We start from the raw sequence: 26,103 nt of genomic DNA on the forward strand, positions 1-26,103 counted from the left end.
CACTTTCAAAACTAACCTGAAAACTTATATTGTAAATAACATCCCTATAATCCAAACCTAAATGCGGCCCTGGCGAGTCACCGCTGACCATTACTTAGTGCAGTTGTACAGCGGTGCGCGTATGAATTTAACTTAAGTATGTATTTAAACTTACTTCTACCCACTATACTGTAACTCAACACAACTTTTGGTATTTAGTTATTGTTACTTACTTACCTACCTACTTACCTACTTGTATATACTTACTACTTAGTGTAATGAATTTAAAAATTGTAAATAGAATCAAATTGTCGCTCACGGGCGCAAACTAACGAATTAGCATAGAATAGTATTAGTGCATGTATCTCATTAAGTGAAATGTAAATTTCTTTTGAGATGAATAAAAAAAATCTTTAACCACAACTTTTTGTCAAAGTTTTGGCAAAGTCAAAATTACTGCTCACTCTACATCTATGTCTATAGGTAGACACATCTTATAAAACAAAATCCCCCGCCGCGTCTGTCTGTATGTATGTTCGCGATAAGTTATAAAATACTGAACGATTTTTCATGTGGTTTTCCCCTATCAATATAAGAGTGATTTTCGAGGAAGGTTTAGGTGTAACCAAGCATGTTTAAACATCCAAATAAACATTAACAAGCATGCGTATAACATATTTACAAATATACTGCTCGAATAAAACCCTTTACATCTGTGTTAAAATATCTATTGCATGGTTTAAATGGGTTGCTTGTTTTCTCGTTGTACCAACGACACAATTAACTGGTCATTCGTAAACCTTACTGCGTCGAGATAAGGTCTACAATTATCTGGTTAATTGTGTTGGATTATATTAGGCATAGCAATGCCAAGTATCATGAGATACTTTTCTTTTATTTGCAGATCGGGAAACCACTTATATCGAATAGGACGTGTAGAGCTGGCATCAGCGCGCGGAGATATGAAATTAATAGGTAATTTATTTTTTGCCCTTAACTTTTTATCTAGATATATTGTATCATATTTGCCGCGGTTTCCAGTTTTAATTGGATCTGCCTTAGCAAGCGGCCTTTAGGCATAGATTTAAATGGTTTAAGGGGATTTTGCTATTTGGGGCAACACAAAAACCTTAATGTTAGCGGTCTGAGACTGATTTTTTTTACTTCAATCGAAATTAAAGTTGACATGATAAAATGAAAGGGAATTATTTTGGAGGTACTTTAGGTAGGTACTTGTTAGCGTTTTACAATTTCTTATTCTACGTCGGTGGCAAACAAGCGTTCTGCCCGCCTGATTTAAAGCAGGCACCGCAGCCTACGGGAGCTTGCAACTGTAGTGAAGCTTAGCTATACGCGCGTTGCCGATTGCCGACCCTTGAACTTATAAAAATCGAATTTGAAACAATTGAATCTAATTTATCTAATATTTATGTGGTTGCAAAAACAAAGTTAAAAGTAGAATTTATATGTATACTTACGTTCACAGAATTAAAATTTATTGAATAAACTTGCTCTCCTTCATAAAGTGTTTGGGTTTAAGTATGTGTAAAAATAATAAATCAATAATATTATGCCTTAACTTCCAGCTCTAAGTCACGCATAGTATTTAACATATTTCGGTTTATTGCGATTACTGTAGCAATATCACGCGATATTTTAGCCCCTCGTGTGCGTGTAGCTAAATTTGAGTTCAGTGACACTTGACTTTGAAAGTCGTCTTACGGCTCGATTCGGAAAATGAATTAGATTTCTACTAGACTTCAACAAGTTACGATACGGATAATTTAAAGATATTTGTAATATAGATATGTCATATTTGACGTTTCCGCGATTCTGGAGGTCCTCTTGAATGATTTCGACAAGTTATGACTTAGATATCCAAGTCACATCTAGTCGATTTCTAATGTAGATCTAGTTGATCTCTTAATCGTCTCAAGATCTTGGGATTATCTCGAAATCCGAATAGGCCTGTAACACACAAATAGTGTTCTAAGTTTCAGACATCACTATTTAACAGTCTCTGGAATTATATAAATATATCGTGGGTCAGGTTGTTTGTAGACAAAATACCTACAAATGAGAAGTAGAACCGCAACAATGAAAATAACTTTAAGTCACATAAAATGTAAACTTACACGTACCATAATGCGAAAAGTCTTACAAAATCGTTTCAAACTAACTACGTTTCTAAAACTTTAAATAGTACCAGAGAGTTACTGACAACTCGGTTAGCGATGACCATCAAGATTTCATAAAAATTCTACCTGGAACAATACAATAGCTCACCATACCAACGAAAATACAATTGTAAAATATTAAATAAAAACATTTATCATACAAAATCATAATTTACATGCCAATTCTACTAGCCAACATGAAGAATCAGCTCAAAGCATAAAATAACTTTGCTACTCTAGCTAGTGGATAAAATGCAACTTTCTCATTCGTTTTTTGAAGAATAAAGAGAGCCTTTATAACGTTACGAGCTGGCGTGTTGAAAATATAGGTACTTAGCTTCTTCTTCAGTCGGTCCCTCAATACTGAGGATCGTGACATCATATCCTTCTGTTGAAGACCAGGTTCCTCCATAGGGTTCTGTTCCCCGCTAAGCGCATGGCCTCGTGCAGTTTTAATTGCATAGGTGCCGTAATTTGAGCACACCATCTAGTAGGAGGAGGGTCCTGAGGTCTCGTGCCTGAAGAAGAAGCTTACTTATGACTTTAAATGGCCCACGTAAAGGAATCTAAATGATTCATTTTCCTCAAATAAGCATGGAAATAGAATCCGTAAAGTAATTGCGTGCAAAATGGAAGGTGGCTAATGTATCTATACCTATCTTATGTAACTGTAGTTCTAGCTATAAACGCGGTAGCGGTCTGTTTCGTATTCAATTGTTTTAGTTAATTAGTGCATAAATTATTAATTACACTCGTGGCTTTGTGGTTTCACCCTGCCAAACTACCCTACCCTACGTACATAACGTGAACGTGACATTCAAACAGTTGTAACAGTGACATGCTTAAACAAGTCGTACATGTCGGACAATATAGAAGCCATACAAGCCGTGCAATCATATCGATCAGTTAATGCAGCGGTCGGCAACCTTTTAGCAGCCAAGGGCCACATACCTATACTCTGTATCTTTAGATATTTAAATAAAAGTAAACAAAATCTACCCTCAAATGGCTACTTAAGCCAGATGAGGGTAGATGAAAACATTACATGATCAAATAATGAAGGTTAAAGTCAGGTCGTTCAGTGACAGATCCAGGCGGTTTTGTATTTGGTTGGTTAACCAATAAATGTTATAACTACCCGAAAATTTACAAATTATTTGTTTACTTTTATTTAAATACCTAAAGATACAGACTATATTAGTTAACAAAGTTGACGCGGGCCGCACTTTGTTAAGATTTATGACTTTATCAGTCATTGTCGTTTGTCAATATTACACACAAAATAACCAGGGAGGCTCGCGGGCCGCAAGTGATAGGTTCGCGGGCCGCATGTTGCCGACCGCTGAATGCACGGCCGCCGTGACAAGTTTACCTTCAGTGCTGAACGAAAACGCCGTATAGTTTCTCATTTCAATCATAGACAGAGAGAATCATACTATCTTTGTCTTACACTGGTACTAGCACACAAAAGAAAAGGATGAGTATAGTTTTCCTGGTTCTTACTGACTGACAAATTGGTTTGACCGATACGAATTAATGCTATTGATATGAATTTTGAATGAGAGTTTTAATTGGAAGCTTGTATCTTGTTACACCAATAAGTGTTGGAATTATTGTTGCCCCAATTAAATGGAGTAAAAGATCAACTGGAGGGATAACATAAGTAGTATTTTTTCTAGTACTAGCACGACTAAAATCCTAATAGAAGGATTTAGATATTTTCTAATACCAAATTTTAGTTTTAATTCCACCTGATTGTACTAGAGTTAGACCAAGAAAAGTCTGCAGCGATTTTGATAGCCCACGCAATGCAAGTGTTATTTAATAATTTCATAGAAGTTGGACGTTTAAAATGACATTTGCACTGCGTGGGCTATCAAAATCGCTGCAGACTTTTCTCGGTCTGAATCTAAGTATGTACATTATTTACTCATGTTAGTGTTCTAAGTACCGATTTCTGGTCTGATATTCGATAACTTGGCATAAAATCACACCAGCAGACCAAAACTTCGGTTTTTTACAAGCTTTTTTTTTTAACTTGCTCTGTAGTATGTTAGTTAGTGTGGGTCGAATCTTGGAAACTAAATTTTACCCACTTCCCGATTTTAGATTAAGCTGAAAATTTGCATACATATGAAATCGGGTGACAATGCGATATTATGGTACCATCGTGCTGATCTGATGATGGAGACAGGAGGTGGCCATAGGAAATCTGTGATGAATAAAACACAAACTAATTGTGTTTTAGGTTTTTAGAATTGTCTCGATGAGTGTTAGTTGCCTGTGGTAAAAAAGTGCAGTCAGCTTGTACCAAAAATGAGATTTTTGACAAAAACTTATTTATTTCCTTTCGAAAAACCTAAAGTAACGTTTTTTAGCGATATGTACACATAATGCATGTTAACAACTTTACTAGTAGTCAAATAACTCATATAAAATTGCATTTGCATAATCAAAACAACCAACCCGTCCTCAACCTGAGCCCATAAACTTGCATAATATAAAAGCTCATGTTTATCAGTGGCGTGCCTAGGGTTTCGGAGTAACGCAAGCCGAAAGATATGTTTTCGTAATAAATATCCAATCTCACTCTTTGGACTCATGAATTTGCTAGCGTATCGCGGCGAGCTATCATAGCGCACAGGGCATACTAGGTACTACTATAACTACTAGATAGAATTTTACAAACATATCAATCAGAGGGCCTATCGCGAACACAGATGTTTGCAAATTGCATGCTTCTTTCTCTGTCACTCTAATTACGCCTTAATTGGAGTAAACCAACAATCCTTGTGTTTTGTAAACGGCCGTACAAAATTTTCTCTTAATGCGACTGACTTATCTGAGAATACACAAGTCGGGTGTTGGTTTTGGCGCGGACATGATATCCCGTTTTTCTACAAAGTTTAACGATTTTAGCTTGCCTTCGTTGAGTAATACGTGGACGCATCTCATACCGTCACAAGGAACAACTTCATCAATTGTTGACACTTATAAACGTCACAACAAACGAACAAATCCACATTCACTACTTATAATTCAAATTCACTTAAATAAATTGAGCTTTCGTTACTTTCGACTCGACTAAATAATAAATTAATAATACACTGTAAACGCGTGCCCGTGCGAACTTATGCAGCTAACTTCACACCAAAAGCCAGGCTTAAATCGCCTTATAAAATTGCTATACATACCAACAAATAGTTACATCGTTCTATGGCGGTTTGTAGGCTAAGAGCGCCTAGAGCGAGACGAAAAAGCAAGCCCGGCTGCAAGCCGACGAGTGCGAGCAGGATAGCTAGAACATCCTACGCCTGATTTCTTTCGCGCGGACGAGGCGCCACCACGGCAAAAATTTGCAACACGCTGGCGCCGCGCTCCGCGCGCCTGTGGCTTGAATTTAATAGTAAGAGTTCATTTGGCGCGCGGTTTAAAAAATAATCTATATTGATTATCTTACCTTAGTTGCCTTACCGAAATTACGTAGTGATCTTATCACTACGTAATTTCGGTAAGGCAACTAAGGCAAGCCCGGCTTTTGGGCTTGTATGGAAGTACCGCCACTGATATTTATTATCATAAAATGGCTGCATTTGAGTGGTCGTGACAGCGTGCACTGGCGACCTTGAACGGCACGTTGTTGTAATACACGTGCGGAATTTGCATAGACAACATCTCTGTGGTTAGCTGTGCAGTTGCTAGGTTACGATTGGGGTTAAATTATTGGTTAGTTAGGGGTTATATTTTATACGAAGTTAAACAATACATTTATGTAGTTCATATTAACGCACATTCAATTTACTGTCTCAGATTCAACAGTTGTGTATTATTGTTCTTAGAGCATCATTTCCCAAACTATGGGTCGCGAAACTGGTGGGTCCCGAATTTGGCAGTATTTGTTAGGTGGGTCGGAGCCCAGTCAACTTTGGGAACCAATGTCTTAGAGGAAAACGTATCGAAAACAGACCTAATTATTCTTCACTGATTGTCAAATTAAATTAATTAATTAAGTAATGGAAATTCCGAGAATACCCTAAAAATCCTACGTATTTTTATTTTATTCCATTCTATTCTATTTTAATTACAAGTCATATTATCATTCATGACGATATTAAAGTGTCATTCTATGGAACTTGCTAACTATGTAAACAAAAGTCACTAGTAAATTCATCATTTTTGACAATTTCAATATGGCGGTTTGTTTACATAGTTAGCAAGCTCCATAGAATGACACTTTAAAACCATTTTTTATAGCGTGACGTCACATTGCGATCTATTTCCCTCCTTTATACACGATTTTTTATAATTTATAATCACTTAAGGCGCATAAAAATATTTGTCCAAGATCAAACAAGTTCCTTCCATGTATTTTCGTAAAACTGATTTCATGATTGCTGTAAAACATTTTAAAGTTATCTTCAGAAAACTGTAGGCTAGTTGGCTACATAACATTCCCATTAAAGGACCTTGGAATGATGCCAAACCTACACTGCCCGATTCGAACTTTAAGATACGTCAGTTAATAGATCTAGAAACGATATGGATTAGATATGTCAGTGTCAAATGTGACGTTTCTTCAAACAAAAACGTCACTTCTGACACTGACACATCTAATCCATATTATCCATATCGTTTCTAGATCTATTAATTGACGTATGTTAAAGTTCGAATCGGGCCGACAGCGTTGTAGCCGCACTGCCGAGTATGTTTACAGCGTTATAGCCTGACTAGGCTAGAGTTGCATTGCGTGCATGCGGCAAGTATGACCTTGACCGAGTGCATGTGCTAACGTGATACAATTAGGTGCAAATTAATATAATCATGGGTAAACTATTTCCCTCGGTCATTAGTGTGACACGCTAATATGATGGTTATAATAGGGGATTAGGGTTATTTGTTTACGTGTAGTATACATTTGTTAGAACAGTAACGAGGCGTTTTTCTACCCTCTGTGTAATTTACCACCCTCTACTTGTTCTAACAGCTACATTGCTTACGTAATCAAAATCAATTTATTACACAATTTTTTAATTCAATCCAATTATCACGTCGTCGCGCAAACAAGTTTGGTTTCACTTTTGTTTATTAAGTAACTCAAGCGGACAGATTAAAATCTAATTCTTAAACCTCAAATTAACATGCGTTAATTATGCGTTAAACAAGAAAACGGTGAACTTATATTGAACTTAAAATCAGTCGCAGTCAAACCTTCAACCAGATTTTCATTTCAACCATAAATTCTCATCAACCGCCTAAGCTGTAAGCGACGTTTTGACCCTCGTCTTGAAAATAAAAAAAAACCAATAAACTTACTAGAATTGTTAATTTAATATAAATAGAAAATCTGACCTTTTTGAAGCTTACTGAGCTTTTCATGTGGTCACGTATTCCTTTTGGGACGCTAACACTGCTGCATCGAAAATTAAATTTAAACCAATAACCTTCCTAGAAATTTTAATTTAATATAAATATAAAATCTGACCTTTTTGAAGCTTGCCGAGCTTTTCATGTGGTCACGTATTCCTTTTGGGACGTTAACACTGCTGCATCGAATTTTTTGCTGACCAGCATAACGTGACCTCCGGACTCGTTTACAATGAAAAATCCGTTAAAAAAGCTTTTTTGTACAAGACTACTCGAGAAACTGAAAGCGGTGAAAAATAGAGATACTATACTCCTAAAAATACGTGTGATACCTCATTAGATTCGGATTGATGCCTAGAAAAATGTATTAGCACACAAAAAATATAAAAAGTTATAAACAAAAAAAGGGGGGGAAAAAGTTATTTCCCCAATATCTCAAAAAGTATTAATTAAGAAACCAAAATTAATATTATATAAGAGGAGGATATTTGCAATAACACATTCCATACTTGCAGAACTGTATCTCCATTATTTATACTTTTTATTCAACGCTGAAGCGCTGAACACAGCCCTCCGCGCCTCATTTTCGGAAACGCGCGCGGCGTGAAAAAGCGATTGCGTAACATTAAATATAATTTTAAAGGTATTAAATATTCATTGAAAAATGTTAAAAAATTATGGTGTATTTAAAACATTTTCTCGAACTTCCTTCTTTAATAGCTTTCAGTGAATATAATTCATCTCATTCCTCCGCCGAAAAAATATATAAACACGCATAAAATATAACATAATTATTTTCCAAGACACCGAGACTTGACGTATGAATTTAATTAAGAGTGAATTAAGTTATTTTCTGCTTAATTAACAGCTTCCGAGAACACGGATTAACTTACCTTAATGAGTCGCGAAACGATGTTATTTCTCTTTTCTCGCTGTCTACGGTTACAGTAAACAGAACACAGAACGTATTGTGATTTCATTAAGTTCTAAGGAAGACGCATTTATTCTATGTATTACAAGACGACTTTGACTTGCATGTGTATACCTTTTTTCGGATCTAAATTATGTAATCCGAGTTTGCTCGATTCCAGGAGATGTGGAATTTTTTTACTCTTTTTCCGTTAGTTCAAAAACGGTACGTCCGACGGAAAATTTGCTCTCATTATGATAAAAATTTACATCTGAGGATCCGAAACTTCCGAAAGGTACCTTAATATGAATTCGTAGTAAAGATTGTATAAAATGGTCGCTACTTTGATTTTTTTTTTCACCCGGGGTCTGATTCATAACAACCTTTCTGGTAGTGACATTTTAATTGATGGTTGGTTCCTTCTACATCGAGTGGTTTTGTCAATCCAAGGTAAAATGTATCTCCCAAGGTTTCCAAAATTTATCCACACCTCCTGGGATGGAGCAAACTCGGATTATACGCATTTAGGACCAAATGAAAGTATTAAAATGATTTCCAGCTTGCTGGGAATCATTTTAATTCTTCAAAAGCTTTTTATGGATCTAATTTGACTGGAAAAAACATGTAAAAGATTTTATTAACAACGGTTAGGGTATATATATTTTTACAATCTGTAATATAGGTAGGTATGTATTTATGTTATAGCCCAGACAGCCTTATAAGATTTCTTGAGGGATTTCATCCCTTCCGAGTGTTATCGCTTATCGCAGAACCGATTCAGTTTAGACCCCTATAAAGTCGATTGCCTATCTGGTACATGACGTAATACCGTAAAATGGGGTGAGTAGGGTTCGCGGGGAGAGTTGGGCTATGAATGGGGAGAGAAGGGATGAAAGGGGGTGAGATGGGATTTTAAGGCTACTGCTACAAAAATAATGTATTCTAATTTAAAATGGAGCTATAGTAATACTCATAATAAAAAAAAATCGATCCAACAATCTTTCAAAATCACCTTTGTATGAAAACCCAACTCACCCCAAATACGAGGGACTACGGGGTGAGGTAGGATTTCCTGTTTATCGTCAAAGTTATGAAATGGAACTACCCAAAATAAAATAAAAACTAAAATAATAAGTGTTCCGGACGTTTGTATTTTAATACAAACGTCCGGAACACTTATTATATACACCATTGAGTTTGCATATGTAAAAATAAAATGTTATCAAGGTTTGAATGTCAGTTTTGCATCTACTGACCCCATTTTACGGTATTTGCTGAGAGAGCTGTATTAATTTAAGTTTTATATGTTATGGAAACGATGTGTGTAGGTAGGTACTAACAGAAAATAACGAGACAGAAAATTCTCTAGCTTTCACGGATCGTTACTCACAGTGCGCCAGTATCAGAATATAGGTACTTCTGTGGTTACATTTAATTTCCACCATCTTTTCATACCTCTTACATGAAGTGACACTTACCGTGATTCGACCATGTCATGAGGCCATCGAGTTTCATACCTGAGCTTGCTCCAACCGACGATATTTTGCTTTCCTTAAGGATTCCAATTCAGAGTTTACCTCCGTCGTAGGACTTCAAGTTAGCAGCAGAAATAAGTAGCTTCTTGGATAAATAAATACTTGTCATTTATCAAGTATTCTCTGTTAAACTATATTTGCTGATTGTAAAAGTGTCCTGTAACACTCTTAACTGAATCTTATCTCGTCGCCATAAGGTTTACAAATGGCCAGACAGTCATGTCGACATTACATCAGCAAGTTTGTATTTTTGGAAGATAACAAAACACAACGAAATAAACATTAAACAACCTTTACACCAAAAAGGTTTCAGCAATGTTCCACGAATCCTTACCAGTATTTGCAGTGAAAGAGATATTTATGACAATATTTGTTGCAGAGATGGAAATCGCGCCCGAGGGGAAGAACTTTCGATTGGTAACGGAAGAAGAGCTCCCGGCGGTTGGCGATGTTCTAGTGCAGTATATGCCTGAATCTCTTAAGGTATATATTTTAATTAATTCTTAATTACGTACTCAGCTAAGCATTCGCATTTTAAGTATTAAGATGGTTTTGGACCATTTTGAGGAGGGCGGAAACAAGGCGAGACAGAGCGGTGATAAAATTCTAATTTGCCACTCTGACAAAATATGAGTATAGTAGGTACATATTTAATATCAGTTTTTAAACATTTAAACAATAGTAATAGAGCTTCTTATGTTTGTCTAGGGATTGCAATCCGGTCCGGCGGATCCGGTAATCCGGCCGGATCCGGCACATTTTTCAAGTTACCGGATCCGGAAAAATTCACCGGATCCGGTCTCGGATCCTGTAAAGGGAATCAAAGCTTAAAACACTGTTAAAATTTCAAAGTTCTCGCCAATATTCGAATTTTCTCGATCGCAAACAGCAACACAACAACTAGTTTGTTAGTTGACGCCCGTCTTCTAGCCGACGAAATATATGTCGTCGTAGCGTTGACATTTCCGTGCACCGTAAGTACCTACTGGATTGGTTTATATTTAATTTATTGTTTTGTTACATTGTAATTGAATGTACATGTTCTTTCGTTTTAATTTGTACAAACCATCATAGCCCAATTATACTCGCAATACGTGTTACCTGCATTTAACATATAATGAATAAATATTTATAAAACTTCATTCAGCACTTCAGCAGTTAAGTTAAATGTCGAATTAAAAGTAATTAGAGGAATATACATATGTTGACATTTGACGACCGGTCTGACCGTCAAAACTTAGTGGTTAGTGGTTAAGACTTAGTGGTAAAGTAATAAAAACGTTGATTTTTGAAACTTAAAACAGCCGTTATTAAAAAATATCCTTAACTTCGCATACCTATTAACGCTAAAAAACATCATAAAATCATGATCAATTTGATCACTTGATGAATTTTTTATCCGCAATACCAATCCGGCCGGGTTCGGCCGGATCCGCCGGATTGAGGCCAAAATCCGGCCGGATCCGGCCGGATTCAAAACCAGACCGGATTGCAATCCCTATGTTTGACGTTTCATTTATTTCTGTTTGTTGCAAAAGAAATGGCGTCATACTGTCCATGACTGGAGGGAAAAAAGTAGTTTTAATTTTGAAACCAATTGCAATGTCTTTCTCACGTCGAAGATTTTATATCTTTATACTTTTAACGACGAATAGTTATACTTTTAACGCGCAAAGTATTCGAAATTTTACAGGTACCTTCGCACTTTACTGACTATTTGAAAAACACTGTCCAAAAATAGTTGGTAAAGGCATCTTTTACTACCATCAATGTCTGGAAGCTGTAAAAAATATTCTAATTCTATTCATTTGATTCCAACGAGCCTTTTCAGTAATAGTCCAAAGTTCTATCTTTGTCTTCCACGCTCAACTCCTTAGAAGGAATGTAATTTCGCATTCCAAGAGCCTTGTTTAATCTAAATGTCTTATAAATAGGCAGACATTAATTATTTCTGTCCTGTTTAGCCTTCGGCCTTATTGTCTGTGACTTATGCTGTAAGTAGTTTATCTGTTGATCTCTTTGCCGAAGTGAGGTGAGGCCGGAATCGGGTTAACAAAAAAGTTTTCTCAATAGAAGCACTGTGTACTGAATGTTAATTGCTGTACGTCAAAGGAAAAGTATTCTGGGTAGTTTGAACCAAATAATTTCCTCAGGGAATATTAGTTTAGAATAGTAATTCAAAATATTGAAAAAAAAAAAACTGTAACAACGGGCATTGTATATTATGCAGCTCATATGCCTGATTTTTTTTCTCATATTTAAGGAAAAACAATCGTATAATGATATTGTGACGTAATTAAATAGTTACTGTATCCGAGATCTAATACTGATTGATGCATTCATTTACCCCGCCTTAGCTACTTTAAATAAATACCGTTAAATGCGTCAAAATTACATTTGATAGAATATCTATTCTTTAAAAAGCATGTTTAGGTTTTCGAGTAAAGTTCATCCATTAATCAAACTGAAATATAGATCACTAATTAAAAATACGATCAGACGATCACTAATTTACTTTTTATGCAAATTAATGTATTGAAATGACAGGCCTGCCGACCAAAACGTCGGAATAGCCGCTTATTTTGTTAACATCTTAGAGCATTTAGTAACTGGAGACGCCTTGTCTGTCATTTTCTGTACAAAACAGTCTGCCGATCTTAGCGGGGTAGGGGCACGTCAAATGTATGACTATTTTCATGGTATAATCATATACTCCGCCTGGTACTCCATTCCGAGATTCGCGTATGACCTAACTGACACGCGCCTACGTCATCATGCTGTTTACAGGTTCTCAAACTTTGAAATGTGGGAGAATTTTAACCAACGGTGAAAATTATTTTAACGGCATTAAGTTAATAAATTTAAGTTATTCATGTAGAAACATAGTAAAATAAAACAAATCTAATGTATTAAATTCAACTTTATTTATCTATACAAGACAAACGTTTGAAAAACTAATTCAGAGTTACACATTAATTACCAAGCTTACGGCGTGAAAAGTTTGGAAAACACTGCGACTGCTGACACTGAGCGAGAAGGAAATAACAATTAACACGCGTTCGATAAGGATGACGGTCAGGGCATAAAGTTATCTAGATCCGAATTGTCAAATGTGCACAGCGCTATCCTGTGTTGCCAGTAGTATAAACAGAATTACCCGAAAGTCTGAAATTTCTTTCGTGAATCGGAAGATATTGCTAACGAGTAATTAAAAATGACGTGTTATTGTAAAATTTAAGCTAAAATACATATAAATGAAAATTATAAAATTATAAAGAAATATTTTAACTTATTAACCATATGTATAATGTACCCATGTAACATGTTATGTTGAAATAAAGTGGCAATGTTATTGTGACGTAGGCCCGTGTCACTCTGGGAATGGAAGACCATGTTTTATTAGACCATGACTATTTTGTACGTAACGTGCAAATAGCCATGTCAGATAAACGTCAGTCCATACAAAAGTTTGCACGATTGTTCAAGGTTTTCGGCAGAGGGGTAAGCTCTTAAAGGCAACTCCAGTTATTAAGGTTAAGCATCGATTTTTCCAGGCGGCTGGCTGTCTAAACTGGGGAGTGGGAACACATTTGAAATCTGGAATACCGATTTACGTATGTAGGTAAAGATAGTTCCTATGGCTTCGGGCATGTGGCAATAAGGGATTTCCCCTGTCTCCTGCATTTATAAAGCAAATTCTGCCCCTCTACTGCGATAATCGCAGAGCAGTTAGGTGCCTATTCAGAGTACAAAATATGTACTACCTACACTTTTTAGCATAAATACATGGACTACAGGCAGTACAGGTGCGGTCTGGTGTCACTACGTTATAAATGTGATTTTAGAAATATTCCACTACAGTAGTTTTACCTGAAAATAAGATTGCCTTTTATTATACCTACCTAGAGCTCTAGCGCTCTAGAAAACTTGTATTACGCGTTTGTAAAAACATTGAAATACAAGTAATTTACAAAATGATTTATTGAATTTTACTACAAAATATCACAAATCACAAATTCACATTATCACAAATTTATAATATCACAAAATATCACTTATGTCGTTGAGGTAGTTTTTACCAACCGGCGTTGGCATAGTTGGCACCGTAAGCGTCGATTTTGTAGGAGCCCTGATTGTAGGCAGGATTACCGTAGGCACCAGCGCCGTGGGCACCAGCACCGTAGGCACCAGGGCCGTAAGCACCAGCGCCATAGGCACCAGCGCCGTAGGCACCAGCAACATAAGCACCAGCGCCATAAGCGCCATTACCGTAGCCGGCGCCATACGCGCCGTTGGCGCCATGGGCATTCACGGTGGGAGGATGAGTGACGCTGACCTGGTACTCTGATACTACAGCGCCGTTACGGCCAAGAGCTGAGTTGCGACCGGCGTAACCAAGACCAGTTCCATAACCAGCGCCATGGCTTAGCCCAGCGCCATAGCCGAGACCGTTGCTGTAGCCCAATCCGTTGCCATATCCAAGACCGTTGCCGTAGCCAAGACCAGCTCCATGGGCTAAACCAGCGCCATATCCAAGTCCGTTGCTGTAGCCAAGGCCTGCTCCATGGCCAAGTCCAGCTCCATAACCAAGTCCGGAGCCATGACCAAGTCCGCGAAGACCAGCTCCATAGCCAAGACCCGCGTTGTATCCGTTGATGCCATGGGCATTTGCGGAGGGAGGATGAGAGATGCTATACTTGTATTCTGATACTAGGCCGTTGCCGCCCAGGTTACCATGGCCCAGAGCGTTGCCACCGGCGTAGCCAAGACCTGCCAAGGTAGTGCCAGGAAGTCCAAGTGCAGCTTTACCACTGGCACGGGTAAGGCCGAATAGGCAGGTGATCAGGGCGACCTGTTAACAAAGAACCCATTATTCATTATTGAACTAGGTACCATCTCAAAATGTAAAAGGATTTTGTATTATCTTTATAGATAGGAATAAAAAAGCACAGTGATTAATAAAAGTTGGATTAGACTTGTTTCAAACTGACGGTTTGTTTTAAGTTCTAATGAAATTACCAGTTGTTCTTTTCATCTAAATATTTTAGGCCTTTATCCTGAAAGAAATTCTCAAATAGTTTTTACCTTAGAGTACATGTTGTTGTTTCTTCGAATGAGATGCGAATGATTTCGGAGTATTGTTACCATCTTTTATATGTAGAATATGAAGATGAATAAATTTAATAGTCCAGTGTTAGTCAAGATGTTATCCTGAATCTTAACGATCCGTGACGAGATTTTTTGCACCTAGCGAGTTCAAATAGAGTTATCAGCCTGCCGAATATCATTAGATGTCTAATTATGAACGATTTCGTAAGAAACATGTTATGATATCATCTCAAACACTCTTGCCCTTGAATTTAATTAAAATTTGGACTCTATAATTAACGGTTTGTAAAAGAATTATTACTCTAAATGTTATACGGCATTGTTTCGTTGCAAGTATTTGCATAATTAGATAGTAATTTTAGGCTGCGTTGCACATTAGTATTACAGAGTTCAAGAAGTCTGAATGTAGTTTTGGTTAAGCAATTTTTATATTGTTTGAAATAAGGTGAGAAAATTTATTAGTTACAGAATACAGAATTTGTTAAATGAAATCTCATCTAAAATAGCGACAGCAAAAAAAAACATACAACTGAATTTTAATTTTTAACAAGCAGAAACGTCTGCGAGCGATGCTATTCTTGCAATTAACAAGTGAGTTTTCTGTCCACAGTTTCATCAGACGATTCAAACATATCTAAACAACAAGGTGTGGGACTTCCATTTTTATGTTGCGAAGAATTGGCCCGAGGACCCGATTTGCCTGCACTTCCCCGGATGTACTGGATCGGTAAGACTTATTTACTAATGATTTCCAAAAGCAAGTGTTTTGTTTTTGAATGATTCCATAAAAGTTCAAAATGAAATTTGGAATGTACAATAATAATAGGTAGGTACAAGTCCGTTAACTCTCAGAATGACCTTCGTTTTTCGGGTAAAAACGGACGTAATCGCGTAATAGAAAATGACAGTGTCTTACTGAATTTAAACTGTTGTGAGACATACTAACATTGAATCATTTTACGGTTTAGACTCAAACAAGAAACAACACACAAGTGACACAAACAAGGAAACAACAAACAAGAAGAAGAAGGGAAACAAGTGAGTCTTAACCGTAAAATTATTCAGTGTCTTACTGATTTAGTTGCAATCCAACACCCAGAGAGTGCAGTCGTCTTTTCAGCCTTAAACTATATAGAGTAGTTAATACCACCATAACTAGTAGGTAAATATTTAATTTCATACATAAAATGTATAATTTTACCATATGAATTGAAATATGTGACTGGTATTATCAACTGTGAGTTAATAAGAAACCAGAACAGCAGTATCACCTTCGCGTGTTACCGCCAATACGATACCCGATGTCTCTTTCTAAAATCCGAAGGTCATTCTGAGAGTTCCGACTGTAGCTATGCATAGTTAATAAGATCACGAGGTTATCTCTTGTCGCAAATATTTTTCTTCTTGTCTTTGTATCGTGTCTGAAAGTCGTGACCATGTACAGTTGAGTTTTCCATGCACGGGCTGCATGGTAAATGAACCGAAACGAACATCAATTGGCAAATGAACCGCCAGTGCCCTGTTTATCAAATGCTTGTAACTTGTAATACAAGTGGAAGTCTCTTTTTGACAGCTTTTGTTAGAAGGGGACTTCCACTTGTATTACAAGTTATAAGCTTTTGATAAACAGGGCACTGGTAGAGACTAGGCTTAGTTTACCAGTCCCCTCTGTGTCGCTCCAGCAAACTGTATAGTCCGTTGCCCCGATGTCTATATAATTGAGAATAATTTCTTTCTCCAGACGATGCCTAAGTGACCGCATTCTAAAAAAACTCGTTGCTTCAGCGACTTTACTTATTACCATTGTTATTAAAATATATTAATGGTTATCATGTCAAAGCCTCCTTTATGTACCTTCATTGAATTCGAGCATATTAAATATAACGATGTAAGAAAACTCATGTATCATTTTTCAGTGAGTCTCTTTCTGATTTCTTTCTTCAGAAAGTGTATCTGTAACTACTTTTAAGTTAGGTATTTCGCTTTTATTGAACTGTGACGCGGTGGGCAAAGTTATGGTAAAGGGCAATGTTTTATACTTTTACGGTATTTAAAGGCAGCCATAAATATTACTAACATAGGCATAATTAACCCTTAAACAGGCCTGACGCATTTTTTACTTTTGATTACTGATTCGGGTAGGTAATAGCTTAAAATGAAAAGTAATTTCTTGATTATTTTTAATTACCCCTAATTCAATAAAAAAAACTCGGTGGTTTTTATATGCCCACTGCTCGTGACCAATGGTGCTACGTGGTCCTCATATGGGCACTGCCTTGTTAGCCATACAGAGTAGTTTTAAGGGCAAGTCATGTGCACATCACATTTACACTTGCGTCACAAAATGCACTAACTGCCAGCACTTTCTTGGTTCGCATGGATGTCGTGGCTCGTAAGATTGACCGTTAAATAAATATTTAATTTAAAAATCAAAGGAAAATATATTATTTTTGTACTATGAGGGTTCATTCATAGTAATGAATCTTACCCTTAAATGTCACGTAAACTCCTTGCAGGGCAGAGGCCACTTATAAACCACTCGAACGTGCCCCAGACGGGCAGAGGGTTCATACGAACCACAAACTTTTAGATCGAATATTTTATCAGAAAACAATAACTAAGTTAAATTATGACTTACTACACGTACATTATCTAATATTCTACCATAAAAATACAAAACAAAATACTTACAGTACTTTTTTTCGGCGTAGCGAACTTATACAGCGGGAGAAACGTACAAAAACTGCCATTTGTTGTCGATTTGAACTTGACAACTAAATTTTCAAAGAAATTTGTTTTGACACCTGTCATTTTTTACGTTACAATATAACCCACTTAATAGACTTTACGGCAATGACATTTTGCGGTCGTTGTATTTACTCAGCTCGCCAAAAAAAAATCATTTGCTATGTGGTACTTATAGATACACAACCTGTTTAAGGGTTTTCACCCATTTTCAGATAAAATAAGCGGATTAGAATAATTATAGTCCCAAAAGTTGAGAGTTTACAAGCTTAACGTTCCGGTCCGAAGAACTTCATTGTTAACAGCGCAAATGACCCACAAGCAGGCTCCAAGAAAGTTTCAAACGATAAGAATCAAGTAAAAGTTGCTGTATTTTATGCTTTAGAAAGTTCCTGTTCAGCCTTGTTTTAACACTTTCAATGCCAAGCTGTTCCTTTCCTATAGATAATGAACGAGGAACTTAACAGCAAAATTCTAACCATATAACATCTTCATAACAAATCGTTCTGGTGTTTAAAATCATCGTAAATTTTAGCAGTTGATTGATTATTAATTACGACAACGTCGTTTTCAGCACCTTTGGTTCCCCGACATCAACTTTTGCTTATTAATTGTGTGCGTTACGCTTACGCAATCGTTCAGGTATGGGTCACCTTTCACCTAAGGACATAACCCTTTAGTTAAAGGACTGTTCCTGATCGCTTTGTGATTAATTCCTTATCCCTCTAAAAAAGGTACTCCTTTTTTATTAATCTGTGTGTTTAAAATCTGTATTTGAAAACAAAAAATATTCCATAGCTAGAAGCTTGTGTGCATACAGGATGTTTTTGTAGCGTCTGACCATACTCTCAGGAGTCTGAAGGGTGAATATGTCATACTAAACAACTTTTAATATGGGACTAACACCAAATCGCGAAAAAAAATCTGCCGTCTCGTACATTTCAGCGAATCATATGTCAATATTTTCTAAGGAACAGCAGATTTTTTTTTGCGAGATTACGGTTGGTCCTATAGAAAAATCTTGTTTAATATGACCTACAATTCACCCCTCAGAGTGTTAGACATACCAAAAATCTCTGAATAAGTGTGGTAATTTAAGCACAAGTTAATATTACAAGCACAAGTTAATCCGTTAAAAATGAGATACGCTGGAGATAATCCGTGGAAACCCTCGACTTGTCGCGCCATTTCAAGCGCGAGTTTCCCGACAAGGGTTTTCTCGACGAGTGTTGGCTTTGCGAGGAAAAGTTACCTTTTTAAGCGCGCACTTTGATTTTGTCTCTCGTGTGCCGGTTTTGAGTTCGTTATAGAGAACTTTAATTGGGTTAATCGGCTTGTTGGTAGATAGAATTCGAATGGGATTGTTTTAAGTAATTACGAGTAGGTAGGTATTATGTTTTTATTTTTTTATTTTTATTTATTGTTCAGAACACATACAGTCATACATAAAAATATAGATATAACTTACAAAAATATATAAAAACAGACCTGGAGGTTCATAATGTAAACATGTAAACATCAAAAGATACAAAATCGTTTTGCGAAGAGAAAATAAGTAAAACATAGCTGATAATACTACTAATTATGGTGATAATTTTTTTATCAACAGTTGTTTGGATCGTTTAAAGCTGCAAGAGAGTGCATGAATGGATCGATGTCACAGAAATACTCATTATAGGTTTTTGATACTCGTTTGAAAAAAAACTGGTCAAGTGCGAGTCGTACTCGCGTTTCAAGGGTTCCGTACATCACACAATTTATAGCAATTTTTTTTGTACGTGAAACGTGAGTGAAACTTTGAAATACTCGTACCCACATGAAGTGTTATAGCGCGGTGGCTTATATCTCTGCAACTATGCAAAGTAGCAAATTAGCTTGAATAGGAATATTAAATGCCAAACAATAGTACAAGTGTCCAAATGCGAAGACTGAAGGCGGGTTCGCGCTTCCCACAACTTCCGCAAGTGTTTTAAAAGCGAAGGTCGAAAAGAGATAATACATATCTTATTATAGGTACCTTTGAACGAGCAATTCTGTGTATGGTCCTGGGTTCGAATCCCGGTAAGGGCATTTATTTGTGTGATGAACACATATATTTGTTCCTGAGTCATGGGTGTTTTCTATGTATATAAGTATGTATTTATCTATATAAGTATGTTTATATCGTCGCCTAGTACCCATAGTACAAGCTATGCTTAGTTTGGGGTTAGGTCGATCTGTGTAAGATGTCCCCAATATTTATTTATTTATTTCGGAATCTCGGAAACGGCTCTAACGATTTCGATTAAATTTGCTATATGGGAGTTTTCGGGGGCGAAAAATCGATGTAGCTAGGTCTTATCTCTGGGAAAACGTGCATTTTTTTAGTTTTTATGTTTTCCGAGCAAAGCTCGGTCTCCCAGATATTAGTGCTAGAACACGTCACTACAGTACAAGTACCTAATCAATCAATAGTTGATACAAGTACCATTGCGGCTGTGTGCCAGATACAGCCTAGTCGACATTTTTTGTCTTCAATCGGACTCACGCTTGAACCTAAAAGGCATACCTCTTCGGGACGCTTCGGACCTTCGGCCTTATGCAGATATCGGCCTAGGGCCTTCACAATAGCTGTCTACGCCACGTTTCACTTAAACCATTGCTGCTGTGTCCCTAAAATTACCTACACGCATTTTTGTTCTTAAATCCGACTCACGCTTAACTGTAGATTTCTAATAGGTTTTCCTGTCATCTTTCGGTAAAGAACTATTTTGTGTAAATTTTAGACCCAGCAGTTTCGGAGATAGAGGGGGGGAATGGTAATTTTTTGTCTATTTTCTTGACTAACTTCTAAACTGTTTATCCTAAAATTATAAAAAAAATATGTTTGAGATTCTCACAATGAGCCCTTTCGTTTGATATATAACACGATATAGTTTGCTAAACTTTGTTTTTTAACTTTCTTATTTACCCCCCAAAAGTAGCCCCTATGTTTAAAATTAATTTGTTGACGTTACATGTCCGTCTTTGGGTCTCAGACTTACATGTGTGTACCAAATTTCAACTTAATTGGTCCAGTAGTTTCGGAGCAAATGGGCTGTGACAGACGGACGGACAGACAGACGCACGAGTGATCCTATAAGGGTTCCGTTTTTTCCTTTAGAGGTACGGTAAAAGTATGTCTAGAATAATTAGTTCGTGCGAAACTCACATAAAACAAATTACGAGGACGTAAGGAGCGATGCGGTACATTAAACATAATATTTTGTAGCAAATTTGGGCAATTGATTTCATTTTGATTTTGATTTTGAAGAAGAAAAGTGTGTCTAAAAAGAGTCTTCTATTACAAAGGAAAATCATATTGAAATATTTGGCTGACTTGGCTGATGATTCCAGAGGAGTACATGTCCTGTAACAAAGTGCTCTCAAGAAAACATTTTGTATTCTTTCTAGGCGATTAATATGGACATGGTATTGAGGACACCAGATCACAGACCCGAACTCAAGAATACTTCTGACGTAAGAACAAAATAGTATTTTAAGAGTGCAGGGGCGTCTAAAGGGTTTACCCATCCGTACTATCATACCTAGATCTTTATAGGCTCGGTTACAAATCTTGTCAATATGAATATTGAAATTAAGTTGTGAGTCCATGGTAATACCTAGGTCTCTAATAGAACTAACACGAGTTATATGCTTCCCAGCTATTGAATAGTTAAAATTGATTACATTTTGTTTACGGGAATAATTTATCACAAAACATTTATCTAAATTTAGGTACAGATAATTATTTGAACAATATTCATAAAAACTGTCAAGGTCTTGTTGTAGGCTATGACAATCAGCTTCACTGCCGTGTCACGCCTAACTCCGTTAACTCGAGTTACATGAGTTACGCATAACCAGTCTAAATCGTCTTAAAAACCATTAAAGATATATCTTCTAAAAGAAAATTTTGAGAATCTTCATTATTTACTGAGAAAATCATATGACTAACTCATGTAACTTAATTTTTTTGCCGAAGGCGTCAGGCACAACTCATTTAACTTGAGTTGCATGACTGACACAACCAAAATATCACCATCGTTTCTTAAGTTGCCGTAGTTAGGCATGACTGGCCGAGCGCTTGGTTTATACAACAACAATTTTGGTCAAGTAATACGTGTCACGTTTAATCACGCGTACCTATGTCATGTAACTTGACTTACATGACTTCGTGTGACCACTATAGTATGGAAGAGTTGATCATGCGGAACCATTTAATTAAAATGAAAGCTATTCAATTATGCGAAAAAACAATTAAATTCCTATTCCTATTCTGTGACCATATTTCCCACATGTAGATTAGAAAAATTAAAAAAATTACGATGAACCGTCAACGATAACAGCATTTGAATCTTTAAAACTTTAAACGTAATTATCTCGAAACTCAACTTTTAAAGTTACATGAGATGCGCGTGACACGGCAGTTCAGAAGATATAGCTTTAAAATTATTTGTATCATAAGCGTAAATAAGGTGTTCCGAGTTTCTGAAGCAGGTTGCCATGTCATTGACATATAAAATGAAAAGAAGAGGGCCAAGGTGCGAACCTTGTGGCACCCCTGACGGTACCGGGAGAAAATGGGAAGTGTAACCCTTCAGCGCCACAGCCTGGCTCCGATTTCTTAGATAGGACTTAATCCATCTGAGGAGATCACCGTCAATACCGACGAGCTTCTCGAGCCACATAAAATCGATCCAACAATCTTCCAAAATCACCTTTGTATGAAAAACCCTCTCACCCCAAATACGAGGCACTACGGGGTGAGGTGGGTTTTCCTCTTTATCGTCAAAGTTATGAAATGGAACTACCCAAAATATATACCCTACTAAGAACTACCCATATTATATACACCATTCAGTTTTCACATGTAAAAATAAAATTTTATCGAGGTTTGAAAGTCAAATTTCACCCAACTCACCCCATTTTACGGTACTATAAGTACATAGTAAGTACCTATTATTATCATGGGTAATATTCGCTTATACTTATAAACTTACCTCACTGTATAATAGATTAGCTTACTACTACCACTACATTACGAGAATTCGAGACACGATAGCGTGAAATTAATATCCCGAAAAAGATACCTAGTGCAAAACTCACAAAAAATATTAGCTGTTTTACTGTGGCCGTATTACTTTAATCATTAAACATAACTCTTCTTACTTCCAGCCAAACATCGCCAACGACATATTCGAGAGCGTGACCGTGTTCTGCCCGTCGGAGCGCGCGGAGCTGGTCGACCTGCTCACGTCAGAAGACGTCCTGCTGGACCTGACGCAGCCGCTGTACCTGAACTTCACCCACGAGGCCATCGTGAACCGCTTCGAGCGGGTATACGAGGCCCATGACAAGATTACTGGGGATGTCTATGCGTGCGTCACGCCGCCGCCGGATAATGCTGCTGATGAGTAAGTTTTCTATTCGAGGCCATAATCGACAACTCGTGTACTCCTCACGTCAGAAGACGTCCTGCTGGACCTGACGCAGCCGCTGTACCTGAACTTCACCCACGAGGCCATCGTGAACCGCTTCCAGCGGGTGTACGAGGCCCATGACAAGATTACTGGGGATGTCTATGCGTGCGTCACGCCGCCGCCGGATAATGCTGCTGATGAGTAATGCCGGATAGTGCTCTGAGGAGGACTAGACAAAAAATATGCGAGTCCTGCGTCTGTGGGAAATTTGTTTAGGTCATACGTAGAATCAAACTATAGGGCCAACTTTTAGTGGCCGATCCAGTGCTGCATACTCAATATGCGCTGCGTGTGTACTAAGGCCTACAGACCGTATGATGACCGGTTAATGCCAGCACTATTTATATAGGAGACGGCCAACGGTGTCTTATTCTTGGCGATCTTCTACTTGGAAATATATTTCATTCATGGTAAGTTTAAGGGAATACCAGACCTTTATCATTAAGAATATCAGCGCACTCTACCATAAATTATTGTTACGTTGATTACTCACGCTAAAATTATACTTCTAGGCTACCACCGGACGTGGAGCTGCTCCGCCTGCAGCCCGAAGACATGAAGGCGGTGTACGACCTGTACCCGGCCAGCGACATCGAATGTCGCGAGGTGTTTGAAAAGCTGGTGGCTGAGTTGCCGGCCTATGGTATCTTCGTGGAGGGCCAGTTAGCCGCGTGGATGGTGCAATCGTACTACGGCGCTATGTTCTCGATGCAGACTCGTCCGGAGTTCCGCAGGTATTGTATTTGCTCTTTAGTTCTTTCAATCTTAGAGACTAAATACGAGCTCGAGTGAATCTACTGTCTCTTTAGTTTTTGAGCCTTAATTCCTCAAGTTAAGATATTGAGTGCCGCGAATTATTTAAGAAACCGGTGTCAGGAGTTCCGCATATATTTAGGAATTTGCGATTTAGTTCTTCCAATTTTCGTTACAAAAATTCGTTTCTTAACATACTACGAATCACCAATTGAATCACACACATCTAACAGAATTACAGTATCAGTAAAGGTAGACAGAAAAAACAAAGGTTGACAATTCAACAGTTTTATTATACTCGTAATGACAATTGTATCTTTTTGTTTTGCAGGAAAGGGTACGGAATATACCTAGCCAGGCGCCTCACTAACGAGGTAGCGGCGCGTGGCTACAAGCCATTCGTGGTGATCCGGCCCGAGAACGACGCCTCGAGGAACCTCTACCTGAAGCTGGGCTTCGAGAAACGCTTCCGGACGGTGCGGGCCGTGCTCCGCCCCCGTTAGCCTGATAAACGTTAATCACTAGCAGATTTTATTTTTTTAACAATTTTGAAATCAAATTTAGCTTGCGATCTTTGATCGCTTAGAGAATTTTAGTAGTAGCTTTAAGATTGAACAGCTAGCGCTCTCGGCTTTGGATCTCTTAGGCAGTCTTTTAGCGTTTCAAACGTTAGCGACGCAGCGCGTTGATGAACTTCCTGAAGCACTACCACCAGTTTTAACATTGACATATTCACTCACGTTTAAGTAACTTACTTTCTATGCATCTCGCTCGTACTCGCATATTAGTGCAAGCGAGATGTATAGAAAGTAATTTACGTAGACGCGAGTTAATCTGTCAATGTCAAAACTGGTGGTAGCCGTACTGAAGAAAAAACAGGCATTTCATTAAATTGCGTCCATATCTGGCGAACATGTCGCAAACCTAACTCTAAACACTAAAAATAAGCTCGCTAACTACTTGCGTGTATTTCGTAGTGCGACCTGCAGATGTTCTGTGAATGTATATTTAGCATTTATAGTTCAGATCCTGAAGAAAATTAGTAAACATTTGAAATGCTCAAAGAATGGCTCTGGCCTTTCGATTCATGCTTGGCCGCGTGCAAACAACGAATGGCCCACTTTTCCCAGCGTAGACACTTTAGCTTCGACCAAAGACGAGAGCCGTAGCTGGAACTGCGATTGGCGCCATATAGTTACCTGATCGCACTATGATTCATTCTAACCTGTCTTGAATTGTTGTAGAGCCAAAATTATCTGAAAGATATTGGTTATAACTGCAGATAAAGCAGCTTACTAGCAGATAATATCAACGCTGATGAGGCTTCCAAACTGAAGGTCATGGGTTCCACCCGGAACATCCTGAGTAAGTAATGGCTCATCAAAATAAGGTCTAGTCCCCCTCTGGTTTGGGTTGGGTTTAGAGGGCACAAAAGCGGACCACGAGCTAATTTGGGATACTACTGGGAAAACACTAAAATTTGTGGAATATATATGGTAATAAAATAGCACAGATAGCAGCTAATGATCTGCAACTCTGACGAAAATGCTGCCTCAGTATTCAGAGAATTTTGGCTCCACATTAACGTCTTGGGCAGTGGCCTCAGGAAGTTCAAGTGACATGGTTATGGTTACCACTAGGCAAACGCTTCATTGCCACTCGTTGACAGGCGGAACTATTCTGTCTCATGGTAATTGGGACCCGTTATGATCTGTGTGATAGAACGTTAGTCAGTTAAGGGACATGAGAAAGAACCGTTGCCGTGACAGCACCCCAGCACAATTCATTCGAAATGATTAAAAAAATCATAGCACCGTAACATGACATTTATCATAAAAAATGTTCCGAATCTAACGAAGATAAGATCAGGCATGTTATCTTTTTAGTTTAAGTTATATGATGGTCGGGTAATGTAGATACAGTATTAAGATGGCTTCTCAATGGTCAATGAGTGAGCGGTGCCTTCTCTATACCAAATAATCTACTCTAAAATTCAGAAACGATCTTAATACTCGTAGAGTAAGTAGGTA

At 37.6% G+C, this 26,103-nt stretch overlaps 1 protein-coding gene across 1 annotated transcript in view; it reads left to right on the forward strand.

Annotated features, from left to right (window-relative positions):
• LOC134794206 (uncharacterized) overlaps nucleotides 1-24,770 on the forward strand; it is a 72,291-nt gene extending 47,521 nt beyond the window's left edge. Inside the window, exons 2-6 of the mRNA XM_063765952.1 lie at nucleotides 10,345-10,448; nucleotides 15,685-15,801; nucleotides 23,016-23,254; nucleotides 23,833-24,054; nucleotides 24,405-24,770. Coding sequence (XP_063622022.1) covers nucleotides 10,347-10,448; nucleotides 15,685-15,801; nucleotides 23,016-23,254; nucleotides 23,833-24,054; nucleotides 24,405-24,576 — 852 coding nt within the window. The 5' untranslated portion in view covers nucleotides 10,345-10,346 and the 3' untranslated portion in view covers nucleotides 24,577-24,770. The remainder of the gene's footprint in view (nucleotides 1-10,344; nucleotides 10,449-15,684; nucleotides 15,802-23,015; nucleotides 23,255-23,832; nucleotides 24,055-24,404) is intronic.
• Nucleotides 24,771-26,103: the final 1,333 nt, after the last annotated feature.

This window comes from Cydia splendana, chromosome 10 (assembly GCF_910591565.1).
Source record: "Cydia splendana chromosome 10, ilCydSple1.2, whole genome shotgun sequence".
Lineage (NCBI taxonomy): Eukaryota > Metazoa > Arthropoda > Insecta > Lepidoptera > Tortricidae > Cydia > Cydia splendana.